Raw genomic sequence first — 12,518 nt, 5'->3', positions numbered from 1 at the left:
AGCCACTCAAGAGGCGTTTCTTATGTTGTTTTCTTTTAAAACAAAAACTCTGGTACATCATGTTCAAACAAATGTCATGGTGCTTCTAAATCAATAGTGTTTTTACTTAGAACTTCTATAGTGCAATGTGTTTTAAGTTTTACCAGGTTACGGTAAACAGAGTAAAAGCATTGTTGCTAATATTTAGGTTCGGTTTTAGTCATTGTTTTTGGTTTTGGTTTGGTTTTTAATTGGTTTTCTGCTTGGATTTACTTGGATTAACCTGTTTAACTACAATGTGTTTGCCATGTCAAAATGGCAAGATAATCTACTGAAATTAAATGTAACAAGTTTACAGACCATGAAATGACCCTAATAAAGACCTTTATAAGGGTCATTTCACCTTAAAAAAGTGGTGTAGAGAAGGAGAGGTTATGTCTGCAGCATTAGATTACCTTTGCCCTTTCAGTTTTCAACCTGATTATAAAAATCACACACCTAAGTGTCAGGTGAGGTGGTTCTTTTTCTCAGAAATAGTAGGGAGGTGGCTTACCTGCCCTGATCTTGCATTCCCACAGATCCGTGTTCCCAGAGCCCAAAAAGAGGAAGCATTCGGACTCTGTTGAGGGAGGAGTGGACTCACACCCCTGGAATGATCCAAGCAGACCGAAGAGGCCAATTAGTAAGCACTTCTAGAACTCCTTAAAATCACAGCCAGGTATGCCCAGAAACACAGCTGTAAATACTGTTAGTGTGGCCGACGTTCCTATTCAGGGTAAGATAATGAAGTTTGTTTAATGGACGTGCTTCACAAATATTGTATATGGTAGCCCACAAGTACAGTAAAATAAAACAATAAAATGACACTGAACTTAGAACGATGAAAGTGGAAATGCCACTCAAAGACTGAAGAGAACAGAAACACAACTAAAAGCAGATGATAAGAACTAAAATAATTTCAAGCATGTAGGTATACTGATGGAACTGCTATTCGATAACATTAGCAGTTTAGAGGTAAAAGAAATACAGGACCTCTCCCACCCTGGCTTTAGTATGCATTAAGACATGTAAAATAATAAAAGTCTAGAAGAAGAAGTTATAGGATTACACCCAGCAAGGCTCCTATAGAAAACAAATGAGGGTGTTGTGTTTGGAACATTTATGATTATTCATTTTGATAGTCTGAGAATAGGACAAGGATTAGATAAGGAAGGTATACTTAGGGGCAAGATGGTACACCTCCTCAAATCTGTGCGCTGCAATGCTCTGCTGGCTGATGAGTCACTTGCCCGTCATGTTCCCCACTTCCAGCAGTGAATGCTGAGCCCAGTGGTGAAGCCCCCAGCTATGACGGTGATGGACAGAATGGCGGCTCTTGCCCAGGAGCATACCAGTCCTTGACCTGGGATGTGTACCAGTCCAACCAGTGGACAGCTCTCTACAGCAGCAGCTATAAGAGCCTGTGAGTTCCCCTGCTGTCCACGTTTTCCTGCTTTTGATTGGTCTGGCACTCACATCACCATACAGGATTTCAAAGATGGTTGGTAAGACACCCACTGCTCAGACAAAAAGAGCCCTGCTTCCTGCTCTGGGGATCAGAGGATGTGGAGAATATTGCTAATGTTGAGTCACAGCTTTGATATTCTGATGAGGTTATGGGGATTTACTTTCTGTGAGAAATTTGACAGCAAAGCGCACAGAATTTGTCAAGTTTGATTATAAACTAAATAGGTTTTTACATTGGAGTGGAAAAATCATACTTTGAATGGATCAGTAGATAGTTATGAGTCAGCAAAAGAAATGGAATGCCTCTTACTCTCATAGTGATATTTGAATTCACAGTGGATTATCCAATTTATTTGTCTGGAAAACATAGTTGTACTGATTTATACAACTGGGTATTTTACTGGAAGAGCTGAAGTGAAGCACCTTGCTCAAGGGTACAACAGCATGACCACCTGGGATCTGAACTCATGACCTTCCAGTTTCAGGCCCTTAACCCTGACCCTGACCTCGCTAATCAAAATGTGTCTGAAACACGAAAGCATGTTTGTTCTGAAGCATGTTTTTTGCATCCCTTGAAAAATTCAGAAAAGCAGAGTTTTTCAGTCTTATTTATTAGTTGTTAAAAATTGCAGCATTTTCTTGACAATTCAAGTAGAGTTCCCTATCACATCATGTACTGTATGCTTTGCTACCTTGGTTTTTTTCAGCCCTGCTCCTGGCTACCATGTTGACACGGACAAGGGGTTCAATTATTCTGCCACAGATGAAGCCTTTGTGTGCCAGAAAAAGAATCACTTCCAGGTCACAGTTCATATAGGGATGGCTGGGAACCCCACATATGTCAAGACACCTCAAGGCGTCAAGCCCATTGAGAACTTTTATGTGAAGGTTTTCGGCATCAAGGTAAGCGCTGTCTTTCCTGTTTTTCAGAGGCCAATACCAAATCATCCATGTACTGTAATTAAAGATATCAACAATTGGGGTACCTGTCCTTTTACTTTTCATTCAAACTCTGTGTAACTGTAGGCTTATTGGTAGTCCTGTATCCTCGTCCCATAAGGCTTGAAACATTCTATCGGTGCAAAATGCTTAAATTATTGTGCCTACTTTTTAATGCACATTTTTTCTTAATTCGAAAAGACATTTAAGAAATGTCAAATTGAGGATTGAGTAAAAGACAAGAAAGGTATATGACACCTTGTAACCTGATTTTGTCAAATCTCAGAAGCTAAGCCAGGCTGTGCCATGAAAGTACTGGGATAGGAGAGCACGATTGAAGTTGCACCCGCAAATGGTGTTGGTGGACCAGTAGGTGGCGTCCTTCCCTCTGATCCAAGTTTTTGAATTTGGTGACTGGGTGAACCGTGCTATAAGTGTATTGTCCTTCAGATGAGACGTTGAACTAGGTCATGTCTATATGGTCATTCAAGATCCCCTGGCTCTAAGAAAGAGAAGGGGTGTTAATCTTGATGTCCTCTCTGACCTTCCTAAAGATCCCTCTTTAATTCAGTTAGTGACGGAATTTCATACTTTACCTGATCTGCTGTGCTGACTGGGGAACAGACGTGCCACTTTGATTTACGGAGTCTATGTGGGTGTTGCACTTCATTAGTGAGCGAAGTGGGCCCCCTCCTGTATGCAAAGTGCTGTGAGATCCGTGAAAAGGATGAAAAGCTCCACAATAAATATAGGGAATTGTTAGAATCGTAAATAAGACACCTTGATTTTTTTTTAGTGTGGAGTATTCAAAGTTTCTAAAAAAATCTACTTTCTAGAAATCCTTTGAATTCAATTTATAAGTGGCCAATTTGTTTTCCAGGATGTGATAGCAAATTACATTACTGTAGTGATCACAGTGATCATAATAATTCGTAGTTATGATCTCAAGATGTGAGTTGATCTCAAGGGCTCTGTAATTGAAACCTCTAATGTAATGTCAAATGTAATGTAAGATCAAAACCCGGAGAGCTGTTTAGTATGTAGAGCTGAAATGGGTCTTAAATGAAGACAGCTCGACAGCTGAAACACTGACTTCCTTGGCACCATGTGAGCTGTGAAGTACAGGTGTTTTTCTAAGTTACGGACAGTCTTGTTGGACCTCTGTGCTTTCTCATAGAAATATAATAGAAAAATAATATTTTTTTACGCCATTACAGTTGTGCCTGTCTGTTGTGGTGTGAAGTTAAAAAAGAAAAATATCCGTCATTATTTTAATTATAATCCCAGACAGCACTAGGAGGGATGTTAACCAGCACCTTATGACAAACCCAATTACTATAATATCTCACAAAACCTTCTCCTCAGGTGGAGGCCCAGAATCACGTCATCACCATTGAGCAGTCGCAGTCGGATCGTAGTAAGAAGCCATTCCTGCCCGTCAAGTAAGGGTTTCTTTCCTATATTAAAGGACATCGTCCCGTGTGTTTTAGGATTGGTCATATTTCCTTTCACTGTGTTATTTTTGATGTATAATTCATCTTTCTATCATGATGTTCTTGTGAATGCACAAATTCTGATACCTGTTATTCATGATTTCTTTAGGCTAGGCTGAAATAACAAGGAACGTGTTGCCAAGATGCAAACGTGTGTAGAGATACAGAAAGTCTCAGCACAGTGTCCTTGTTTATAACAAAAGGCTCTCCAGAGAGCTGAGACACAACTGTTGTCTCCTTCCCTCAGCTCTTAGCCCAATGTTTCTAGGTACTCTTTATACCATACAGATAGCATCAACAGCCTTGTTTGATACTATGAATGTTGTGTTAGGAAACTGTTGCAAACAGCTAGAGCTGGCGTTTGTAAATATCACAAAAATTCAGCTGTCAAACTTTTCTTTTTCAGGCAAAATAAAGACCTGTCGCTGATGTACTGCCTGCTTTCTAAAACATAATGGAAAGACAGGCTCTTCAGCTGTAGCTGTACGGATTGAATTATTTGCCATATACACAAGCTCCAAAAGAAAACAGTAAAGGGTCCATGATCAAAATTATTGTATCATTATAAGTTGTGCAGGTGCATTTGTTTGCAGATAAGCTTTAAAAAGTCAGGGTTTATTTCAAGACACAATGGGAATGGAAGAACTAGCTTGCGTTTTAAAGCATGACTAAGATGACTTAGTGTATTGGCGTAGCAGCCAGGCCTGCCTTCCTCTGCCACTGTGACCTGAGTGGCGTAGAAGAGTGGGGAGTGACGATGGCTGCTCTTTTGTCCTTCAGGGTCAGTCTTCCAGAGGACAAGATCACCAAGGTGACACTCGGCAGGCTGCACTTCAGTGAGACCACAGCCAACAACATGAGAAAGAAAGGCAAACCCAACCCCGACCAGAGGTGAACAAAGCACCTAATTAAATCCCTCACCTAGCAAACCAGCTCTGAAACCATCATCCATTATTCTGTGTTCAGGGTCACAGTGGAGCTGGAGCCTATCCCAGCAAGCAACAGGCAGAAGGCGGAATACATCCTGGACGTAACACCAATTCATTGTAGGGCACACAAACGCACACACTCATACCAGAGCCAGTTTTTCCATATGCTAATTACCCTACCAGTATCACTAGAGTCTGTGGGGGACTTCCTGGGGGAAACCCACATGAATGCGGGAAGAACATGCAAACTCCATGCAAATAGCACCCCAGGAATTGAACCCAGTGCTGTGAGATGTGCACAATTCTAAATGAATACACAGCATTGGACTTTGTTTTTTTTTAAATGTAAAAGTGAATGAAACAGAGAAGCAGGATCAACTAGAAAAGGAAGCTGATGTATATTAAATATTGTGAATTGTAACCCAAATGGAAACAGTTAAAATGAGAATCTAGTGCATTTAGAATCATATCCAAGGGGTGAGAGTTTGGATGTGATTGTGACCTTGCTCTGCTGGTTTTGTGTCAGGTACTTCATGCTGGTTGTGGGGCTTTACGCTTCTGTGGAGGAGGAGCAGTACTTGTTGGTGGCTCACGTTTCCGAACAAATTATTGTCAGGGTGAGTAATGCTTGCTTGAAATAGACTATAAAACACGCAATAAATCATAGGTTGTGAGCGAACCCCTCGCATGTTGTTTTTCTGAATTTCATTTTATGGGTTTTTTTTTATTGCCGCTGACACTACAGAGGTCAGCCAGATTTAAAGGGGAAGAGCAGTGGAAACAGTTTTGTGCTAGCAACAGCACTGCGGGAAAAGAGAGGTAACATGGACATAGTGAAGCGAGATTACTCTGGTCGCTGCCACACTCATTAAAAACCTGGGCAATATGGTGTGGTGTTGAGCTGAGAGGGCTGTCTGATAATGAAGGGGAGCAGCAGAATTAGGCAGGTCTGGCCTGAGTGAGTAGAATTCTATGTGAATAAAAGGAGGCGTCGGTGGCATCTGTCTGTGGAATGAGCCATTCCTCTATAATTATCAATCTGCCATCTTCATTCAAGGTCACACCACAGGGCCCTGGAACTGAGCCAAGAGGGTGGTGTGCTTAAGGAGGCTCCCTTTGCTAATGCATAAAATCCTCTCCCCAAACAGGGCACACGCAGATGAGCATTATTTGGTAGGCTAGGTTTTAACTCTTACCCAACCAATTGTATTCCTCCAGTTGGTCAGGTGACTAAGAGGTTATTATTCCCCGTTGCCTTCTGGGTAATGTGTTCCAGCCCAGAACGTCAATCTTGTAATAACCAACTGCCGTTTAATAAGCGTTGTTAACAAACTTGGTCTCAGAACTCCATTACGCGGACTTTTAAGTAAACATGTCATCAGCATAAATGGCAGTGCTATACAACCTGAAACCAGAAGAAAGCAGCAGTACTAATTTCTGCAGTCTTTCTTCACTTATCCTTCATCCTCTGAGGTTCATAAAAAATGAGGATGTCTGCCATTTTCCCCCTGCTGTAGGCCTCTAACCCTGGTCAGTTCGAGAACGACAGTGAGCTCCTGTGGCAGCGAGGGAACACTCCAGACGCCGTCGCCTGTCACGGCAGAGTGGGAATCAACACAGATTCTCCGGACGAGGCTCTGGTGGTCTGCGGGAACATGAAAGTCATGGGGACGGTCATGCACCCATCAGACAGACGCGCCAAGCAGAACATCCAGGAGGTAGGAAGCACAGCGGGCAGAGCCCAGCTTCCACACACTGAACACCAGGGAGGAGATCACTCTGCCAGCCGTCAGACTGAGGCTCTTCCCCACACAGCGCCGGGGTGGACACTGTGATAGTGAACTGGGAAATGAACGTGTTACTCCCTTAGTGTTAATGTGTCCTAATCTTTATTTTTTTTTAAATTGAAGTGATTTACCAAAAAGGGTTTATTCTTCCAATCCTGAAAAAAATTGATTCATTGGTTGTAATTAATTAACACCTCATTGTTCAAGTGACACAGGAAAAAAAAAGCACAAGCTGTTTTTCCAAAAGAGTTTTCTGATCTGCTCTTAAGTTGCTAAGCTGCTTTTCATGTTCAATGCCTATTGAAAAATTAGCAAAATTGTAAATAAATAAATAACTGTTGCAGACAAGCCTGTATTTCTAGTGACTTTGTGAACATTTCTTTCGAAAGGTCTTGCAGCAGGCATTGTCTTGAGCACAGATTTGCTTCCTTCATTCTCTTTACTTCTTGGTCTTAGGATCCAGACGCATAACCTTATCCACACTTGCTCTTCTCTGAATCTGATGAACAGAAATGATGTTATAGCAGATGAATTACTGCACTGTATAATTTCACCTTAACATCTCTGAACGTTTAAGTGGCGCTTTCAGATATACTGTATACTAAAGCTGTGGTATGCCGTCTTAATCACTGTTCCACCAGACAGATAGTAGTTTAATGCATTGTGATAACTAAGGGCTTTAGTTAACTTTGCTATTTTAGTCACATGAGCAGCATTATAAGGAAAAATGAATAGCTTAGTAATATTGTGTTTTGTGATAATCCGCAGGTGGACTCAACAGAGCAACTCAAACGGATAGCCCAGATGAGAATAGTGGAGTACGATTATAAGCCAGAGTTTGCTTTACAAATGGGAATTGATCAAACCCATGAAACAGGTAAAATTATGAAACTATTATTGTAGTGAACACATACATAGTGTATGCAGTATATATGGTAAATATACTCTATAATTCCCATTTTTGTAACGCCACTCTCACCTATCACTGGGTGTTCGTATTGCAAGGCTCCAATACAAATCTTTATAGAGGCTACTTCATGACCACTGTTTGAGTACAGGAGCCCTTAGTGATTCCCAAGCCCTGGGAAAAATCAGAGATGGGGCCCCACACACTCTCTTTATTCCCAAGCAACCCACTCCCAATTATCGCAGTGCATAATCCTGTCAAAAATGCACTTTGTGTTTGCTTTATGGCTTCATTTCCCAACATTCACTGACACAATACATATTTACAGATTAAAAAAAAAAAACTTGACCACTGAATAGAGCTAGCCAGATCGATCATATGTGGGTGTCAATAGAAAAAGTGCAACCTGTACGACTGACATACAGGAGCTCATTTTCAAGAAGCAGGTAGTTCTTGTACTCTGGAAGGATTCTTCAGTGGGTTATACTGTATATCATACTGCCCACACTGGGTGTTGGATCTCCCCTATTTATGACCACCCCTGACTGTGTAGGCCCCACTTCAAGGTGTGGTTGTTTGTGGCTTGTTGAGGTGAGCTTATTCTGCTGGACTCTGGCTGGTGTCAGATGCCCATGACTGAGCAGCTTGCTGTGTCTGTCCTTGTTTCAGGAATCATTGCCCAGGAGGTGAAGGAGCTCTTGCCTTCGGCAGTGAAAGAGGTTGGGAACGTGACTTGCGCTGATGGAGAGAAGATTCCCAACTTCCTCTGGGTGGATAAGGTATAAGAGGCCTTTAGTGAAGGAATTCATAACGTTACTGGTCAGAAATGCCATCTCAAAATATTTCCGGTCAACTCTTGCAAATCGAAATCCGTCCATCCATTTTAAAACCACTTCTTCCAATTCAGGGTCACAGGGGAGCTGGAGCCTATCCCGGCTAGTAACAAGAACAAGGTGTGGGGTACACCCTGGATGGGACAGCAGATCATCACGGGGCACACATAGACATGCACACACAACAGGGCCAGTTTTCCCAGAAGCCAATTAAGCTACCAGTATGGGAGAAAACCTGAGCACCTGGAGCAAACCCATGTGAACCTGGAGAGAACACAGTGATAGCACCCCAGGACTTGAACCCAGGGCCTCAGCACTGCAAGGCAGCAGTGCTAACCACTGCTCCCACATGCAGCCCTCAAAATCTAACCATACTGTTTAAAATAATGAAGTAAGCAAATATAAATGTAACATTTGAGCTACTATAACCTGGCAGTGTTTTGGTCAGAATGTATGCGGTGAACTAACTTTGGTCACATTTCTTGCTGTATAATTTTGTGTGAGAAGATTTGGTTAATAGAAAATTTGAACAAATAAGTCCTCTCACTATGGGTGAGCAGACATAAATTTTGTCTTTTGTCTTTTATTCTGAATGATTATGGGATTTATTAGCAAGTAGGTTAGAAAATCTGTTTTATAGCTGCATTTGCTAACCTACTTCATTTCATGTACTGTATGTGTGGTCAGATAAGTTTAATGATGTTCACTATCCATGCTATATATAAATATATAACTAGAACACTATAATTTAATCTCCAATACAAGATCCCCTAGAGTTTTACAAAACAGGTTTGGTGCTCTTTCTATATTCTTACTTAGTCCAAATGAGAAGCATGACTCCACATGATCACATCGGGCTGAGGATCTGGCTATTGGACTCAATCTATTAAGACTGATTGCTGTCCCTGTCATTTAAAAAATCACGATAAAGAGCCTGTAATGTTTGTCATCAAACATCATGCTTCTTTTTTTGAACAATAATTGGGACTACAGTAGTTCTTCAAAATTCATTCCAGTAACATGCTGGTGTTATTGAGACTTACGCTTAGAACATAAGGAAATGGAACTGCAAAGCATCCTGTTTGAATCTGGCTTGAGTTACATATTCATTTTTATTCTCTGAATTCAAGCCAGTTGTCTCAAGTGTCTAGGCTCCAACTCCTCGCTCCACGTGCCCTGAGCATCAACAGCAACTATTCACCATTTGGTACAAGGTGCTTTTGTTCATCGGACAAACTTCAGCAAAGACCTTTTTCTTTCCAAAAAAGTGATGTGAATCCATTTTTATCATTATATTTTAAGAACTGTAATTCAGGATGGTGCTGTTCAATCTGCATGAAGCAGTGGTCAATTGTTGAAAATTATTATCTGGGCAGAAATACTGTTGTGATGACGTTTTTGTAGCAAGACCGACTTTTGTAATATGCCCATACTGTACATGTTTTGGGTGCAAAAGCAGTAACACAAGTGTGCTGTCAAACATGTTCCCTGATATCCACAGAACTATCCACTAGCTTGGCTGTCCATATCAGGACACCTGCAAGATCGGGTTTCCTATGAGTACTTGTATTGTGAGTTCAAAGTACTGCTAGTACTGCTTGTGATCAAATGTAAGACATGGCTCAGACGAAGATGGGAAAAACAATTAACCCATTACATTCTAACAGGAAACCCAGCTGCTGAAACCTGCAAAATGAAATAAAAAAGATGATTCATCTGTTTATCCGCAGAAGACAAGGGACCTGGCCAAGCCAGTGATGAAAAAGACCTACAAATTAAATAGGACCAGCTCAGCAGGGCAGAAGCAATCAGCTGGGTTAGGATCGAAATCAAACAAAAGCAAAACATTCTGATCGTTTCTGCCCTCCAAACTGTTGTCAGACTCTATGTGCATCTTGCTGTTCTTCCCCCCTGTGCAGGAGCAGATCTTCATGGAGAATGTGGGCGCGGTAAAGCAGCTGTGTAAGCTGACAGACAACCTGGAGAACCGCATTCAGGAGCTGGAGGTGTGGAACAGGCAGCTGGCCAAGCTGAAGCGCATGGGGAGCCTGACCTCCACCCTCAGCGCGAAGAGTGCGCACAGGTACTGCTGTGGTCTGAGGAAGGACTCTGACTGGGGCAAATTTGATAGTACAGAGGTGCCTTTCTGTCACCCCCCACACACACCGTGCTTCATTTTGTGTTTTTGTATTTTTCTTTGTGAAAGTCAGACAAAAAAAAGCTCTCAAGACTTTTTTCCTGCATAACGTCCTTCCTCAGTACAGCTGTGTTATGAAGAGCAAAGCAGTAGAGAGCACATTGTACGTGAAGCTGAGGTAATTAGCACTGTGCATTAAGACCGTTGACTGCTAAATACAAAACAAAGCCACTCTGCTCCACTAGATTGTGTTTTGCTCCCAGGGACAGGTAATTAATAATTAATAAAAAGATGATACATTTTCCCCAGTTTTAGGTTCTCTTAAAAGTGGATTTCAGGTCAGCGAGGCAGAGTGTTGTGAACAACCTGAACAAAATGCTAAAAGTTCTGCAGCATCATTCTGAGAGAGATCTGTACGAAACAGACCTTAAATCTTAGACTGCCGTTTCCATTTAAAACAACAAATCTCAAATATAAACTTGGTCAGTTATTTCCACCATTAATGACACTTGTGACTTTTCGTTATCTTGCTTGTCCTAAATAAGCACTATCAACAAGGAGCAGAGGGAGAAACCCATTACAGAGTGAAGAGGCCAAATCTATCAAGCGTCCAAAACAACAACAAATGATGGCGCTGACAGCTACAATATTATTTTATGAAGCTGGTCCCAGTAATTTCTTGGATTGGTGACTTGTAAGACAAATCAGGTTGCTTAGGTTGCAGGCGGTTTTGGTAGGTGCCTGTTGGTCATAATTCGCTTCTTTTGAATCAGAATTTTCAAACTTCTGATTTCATAAAGAAATGTGTGTTTTTTTTTGCTTTCAGGAAAGTCAGCAAAAACTGCAGTATCCCGCCTTCGCCAAAGCCATCCCCAATCGCATCGGCTAAAGTGAGTGAAATTCCATTAAAAACCTGTCTCACTCTCTTCCATATTCGACAGTACTCTTTCACACTGTTCCTGTGTGCTTTCCTCCTCAGAAATGCCTGTCAGAGAAATATGAGCACTGCTCACGCAACAAATTCTTCCAAGCCACCATCATCGCCCTAGTGTTAACAATGGCATTTTGGTAAGGCTTTTCTCGGACTCTTTTCCTTCAGCTTTCATTTCTTGCCAAGTAATACAGTTGAATGATACTAATCAAGCCAAAAAACATCAATTTTTACTTTAAAAGCTTGCATGGGCATGCCAATAAGTTCATATTTTTACTAGTCTTGATCCTTGGTGTTTTGTGTCAATGCTATTGTTTTCTTGCTTTTCTTGCCTTTAGATTTTGATTTATGTATGGAAGTGTATTTGCCTTTAAGCAACAATGTATGTTCTGTCCCTATAGTTAGACAATAAATGTTTTCCTCCAGAGTTTAAAGGCATTCACAGGCAGGTTCCTGAAGACCAGATTGTGAACTATGGGTGACAGGGCTGTTTCTCCTCTCCTGGGTGTGGAATGTCCATCTCAAAGAAATCAGGAATCGGACTCCTTGTAATTTTAAATCTTACCTTAAATATATATATATTTTTAAACTTTTTAAGTCTTTGGTTTAGTTTCTCATGGTCTCTCCTCTTTTTGTCTGTGTTTTAATGTATTGTGCTTTGCAGTGATGTGTCATAAAACACACTCTTATAAACTTTTGACCATTACTGATTTTTCATACCACATTGTTGGCATTGCACTGCCACGTTCCTCATCATTGTGCATTACAAATAACTGGCTAACTGAGTGCTGCATCTTCCAACAGTGTGATTTCCATCACGGCTCTCTACATGCTCACTTTGAATGATGATTATAATGCCTCCCCTGGGAACAGGTATGAGACCTCTGCTTACCTGTCATTCACATTGTCACGTTGTCCTCTGCGACTTCTTTGCTGATAAGGCTGTGTACCTTTTCCATTTGCAGTAATGATTCACTTCTGAGCACACCTGCCAGCACCACCACTTTCCCATCATCCTTCTCTCCCCCAGGTAGGATCGTCATCGCCATCTATGCTCCTTACAAGGTCTTTTATATC

The 12,518-nt window shown here is 41.4% G+C and overlaps 1 protein-coding gene across 2 annotated transcripts in view; it reads left to right on the top strand.

The window, feature by feature from the left end:
• The window catches only part of LOC102693625 (myelin regulatory factor like), a 45,669-nt gene that overhangs the window by 17,847 nt on the left and 15,304 nt on the right, over window positions 1–12,518 (top strand). For both annotated transcript variants that reach the window (XM_069192295.1, XM_015352739.2), the window contains exons 6-19: window positions 558–661; window positions 1,291–1,441; window positions 2,193–2,388; window positions 3,790–3,866; window positions 4,698–4,808; window positions 5,373–5,463; window positions 6,364–6,564; window positions 7,402–7,510; window positions 8,210–8,319; window positions 10,293–10,456; window positions 11,337–11,400; window positions 11,490–11,578; window positions 12,246–12,314; window positions 12,407–12,471. In XM_069192295.1, the coding sequence (XP_069048396.1) occupies window positions 558–661; window positions 1,291–1,441; window positions 2,193–2,388; window positions 3,790–3,866; window positions 4,698–4,808; window positions 5,373–5,463; window positions 6,364–6,564; window positions 7,402–7,510; window positions 8,210–8,319; window positions 10,293–10,456; window positions 11,337–11,400; window positions 11,490–11,578; window positions 12,246–12,314; window positions 12,407–12,471 (1,601 nt within the window). The remainder of the gene's footprint in view (window positions 1–557; window positions 662–1,290; window positions 1,442–2,192; window positions 2,389–3,789; window positions 3,867–4,697; window positions 4,809–5,372; window positions 5,464–6,363; window positions 6,565–7,401; window positions 7,511–8,209; window positions 8,320–10,292; window positions 10,457–11,336; window positions 11,401–11,489; window positions 11,579–12,245; window positions 12,315–12,406; window positions 12,472–12,518) is intronic.

Source organism: Lepisosteus oculatus, chromosome 7 (genome assembly GCF_040954835.1).
Source record: "Lepisosteus oculatus isolate fLepOcu1 chromosome 7, fLepOcu1.hap2, whole genome shotgun sequence".
In the NCBI taxonomy this organism is placed as follows: domain Eukaryota; kingdom Metazoa; phylum Chordata; class Actinopteri; order Semionotiformes; family Lepisosteidae; genus Lepisosteus; species Lepisosteus oculatus.
The sequence above is the reverse complement of the archived record's forward strand: the minus strand, read 5'-3'. Positions and strand labels throughout refer to the sequence as shown.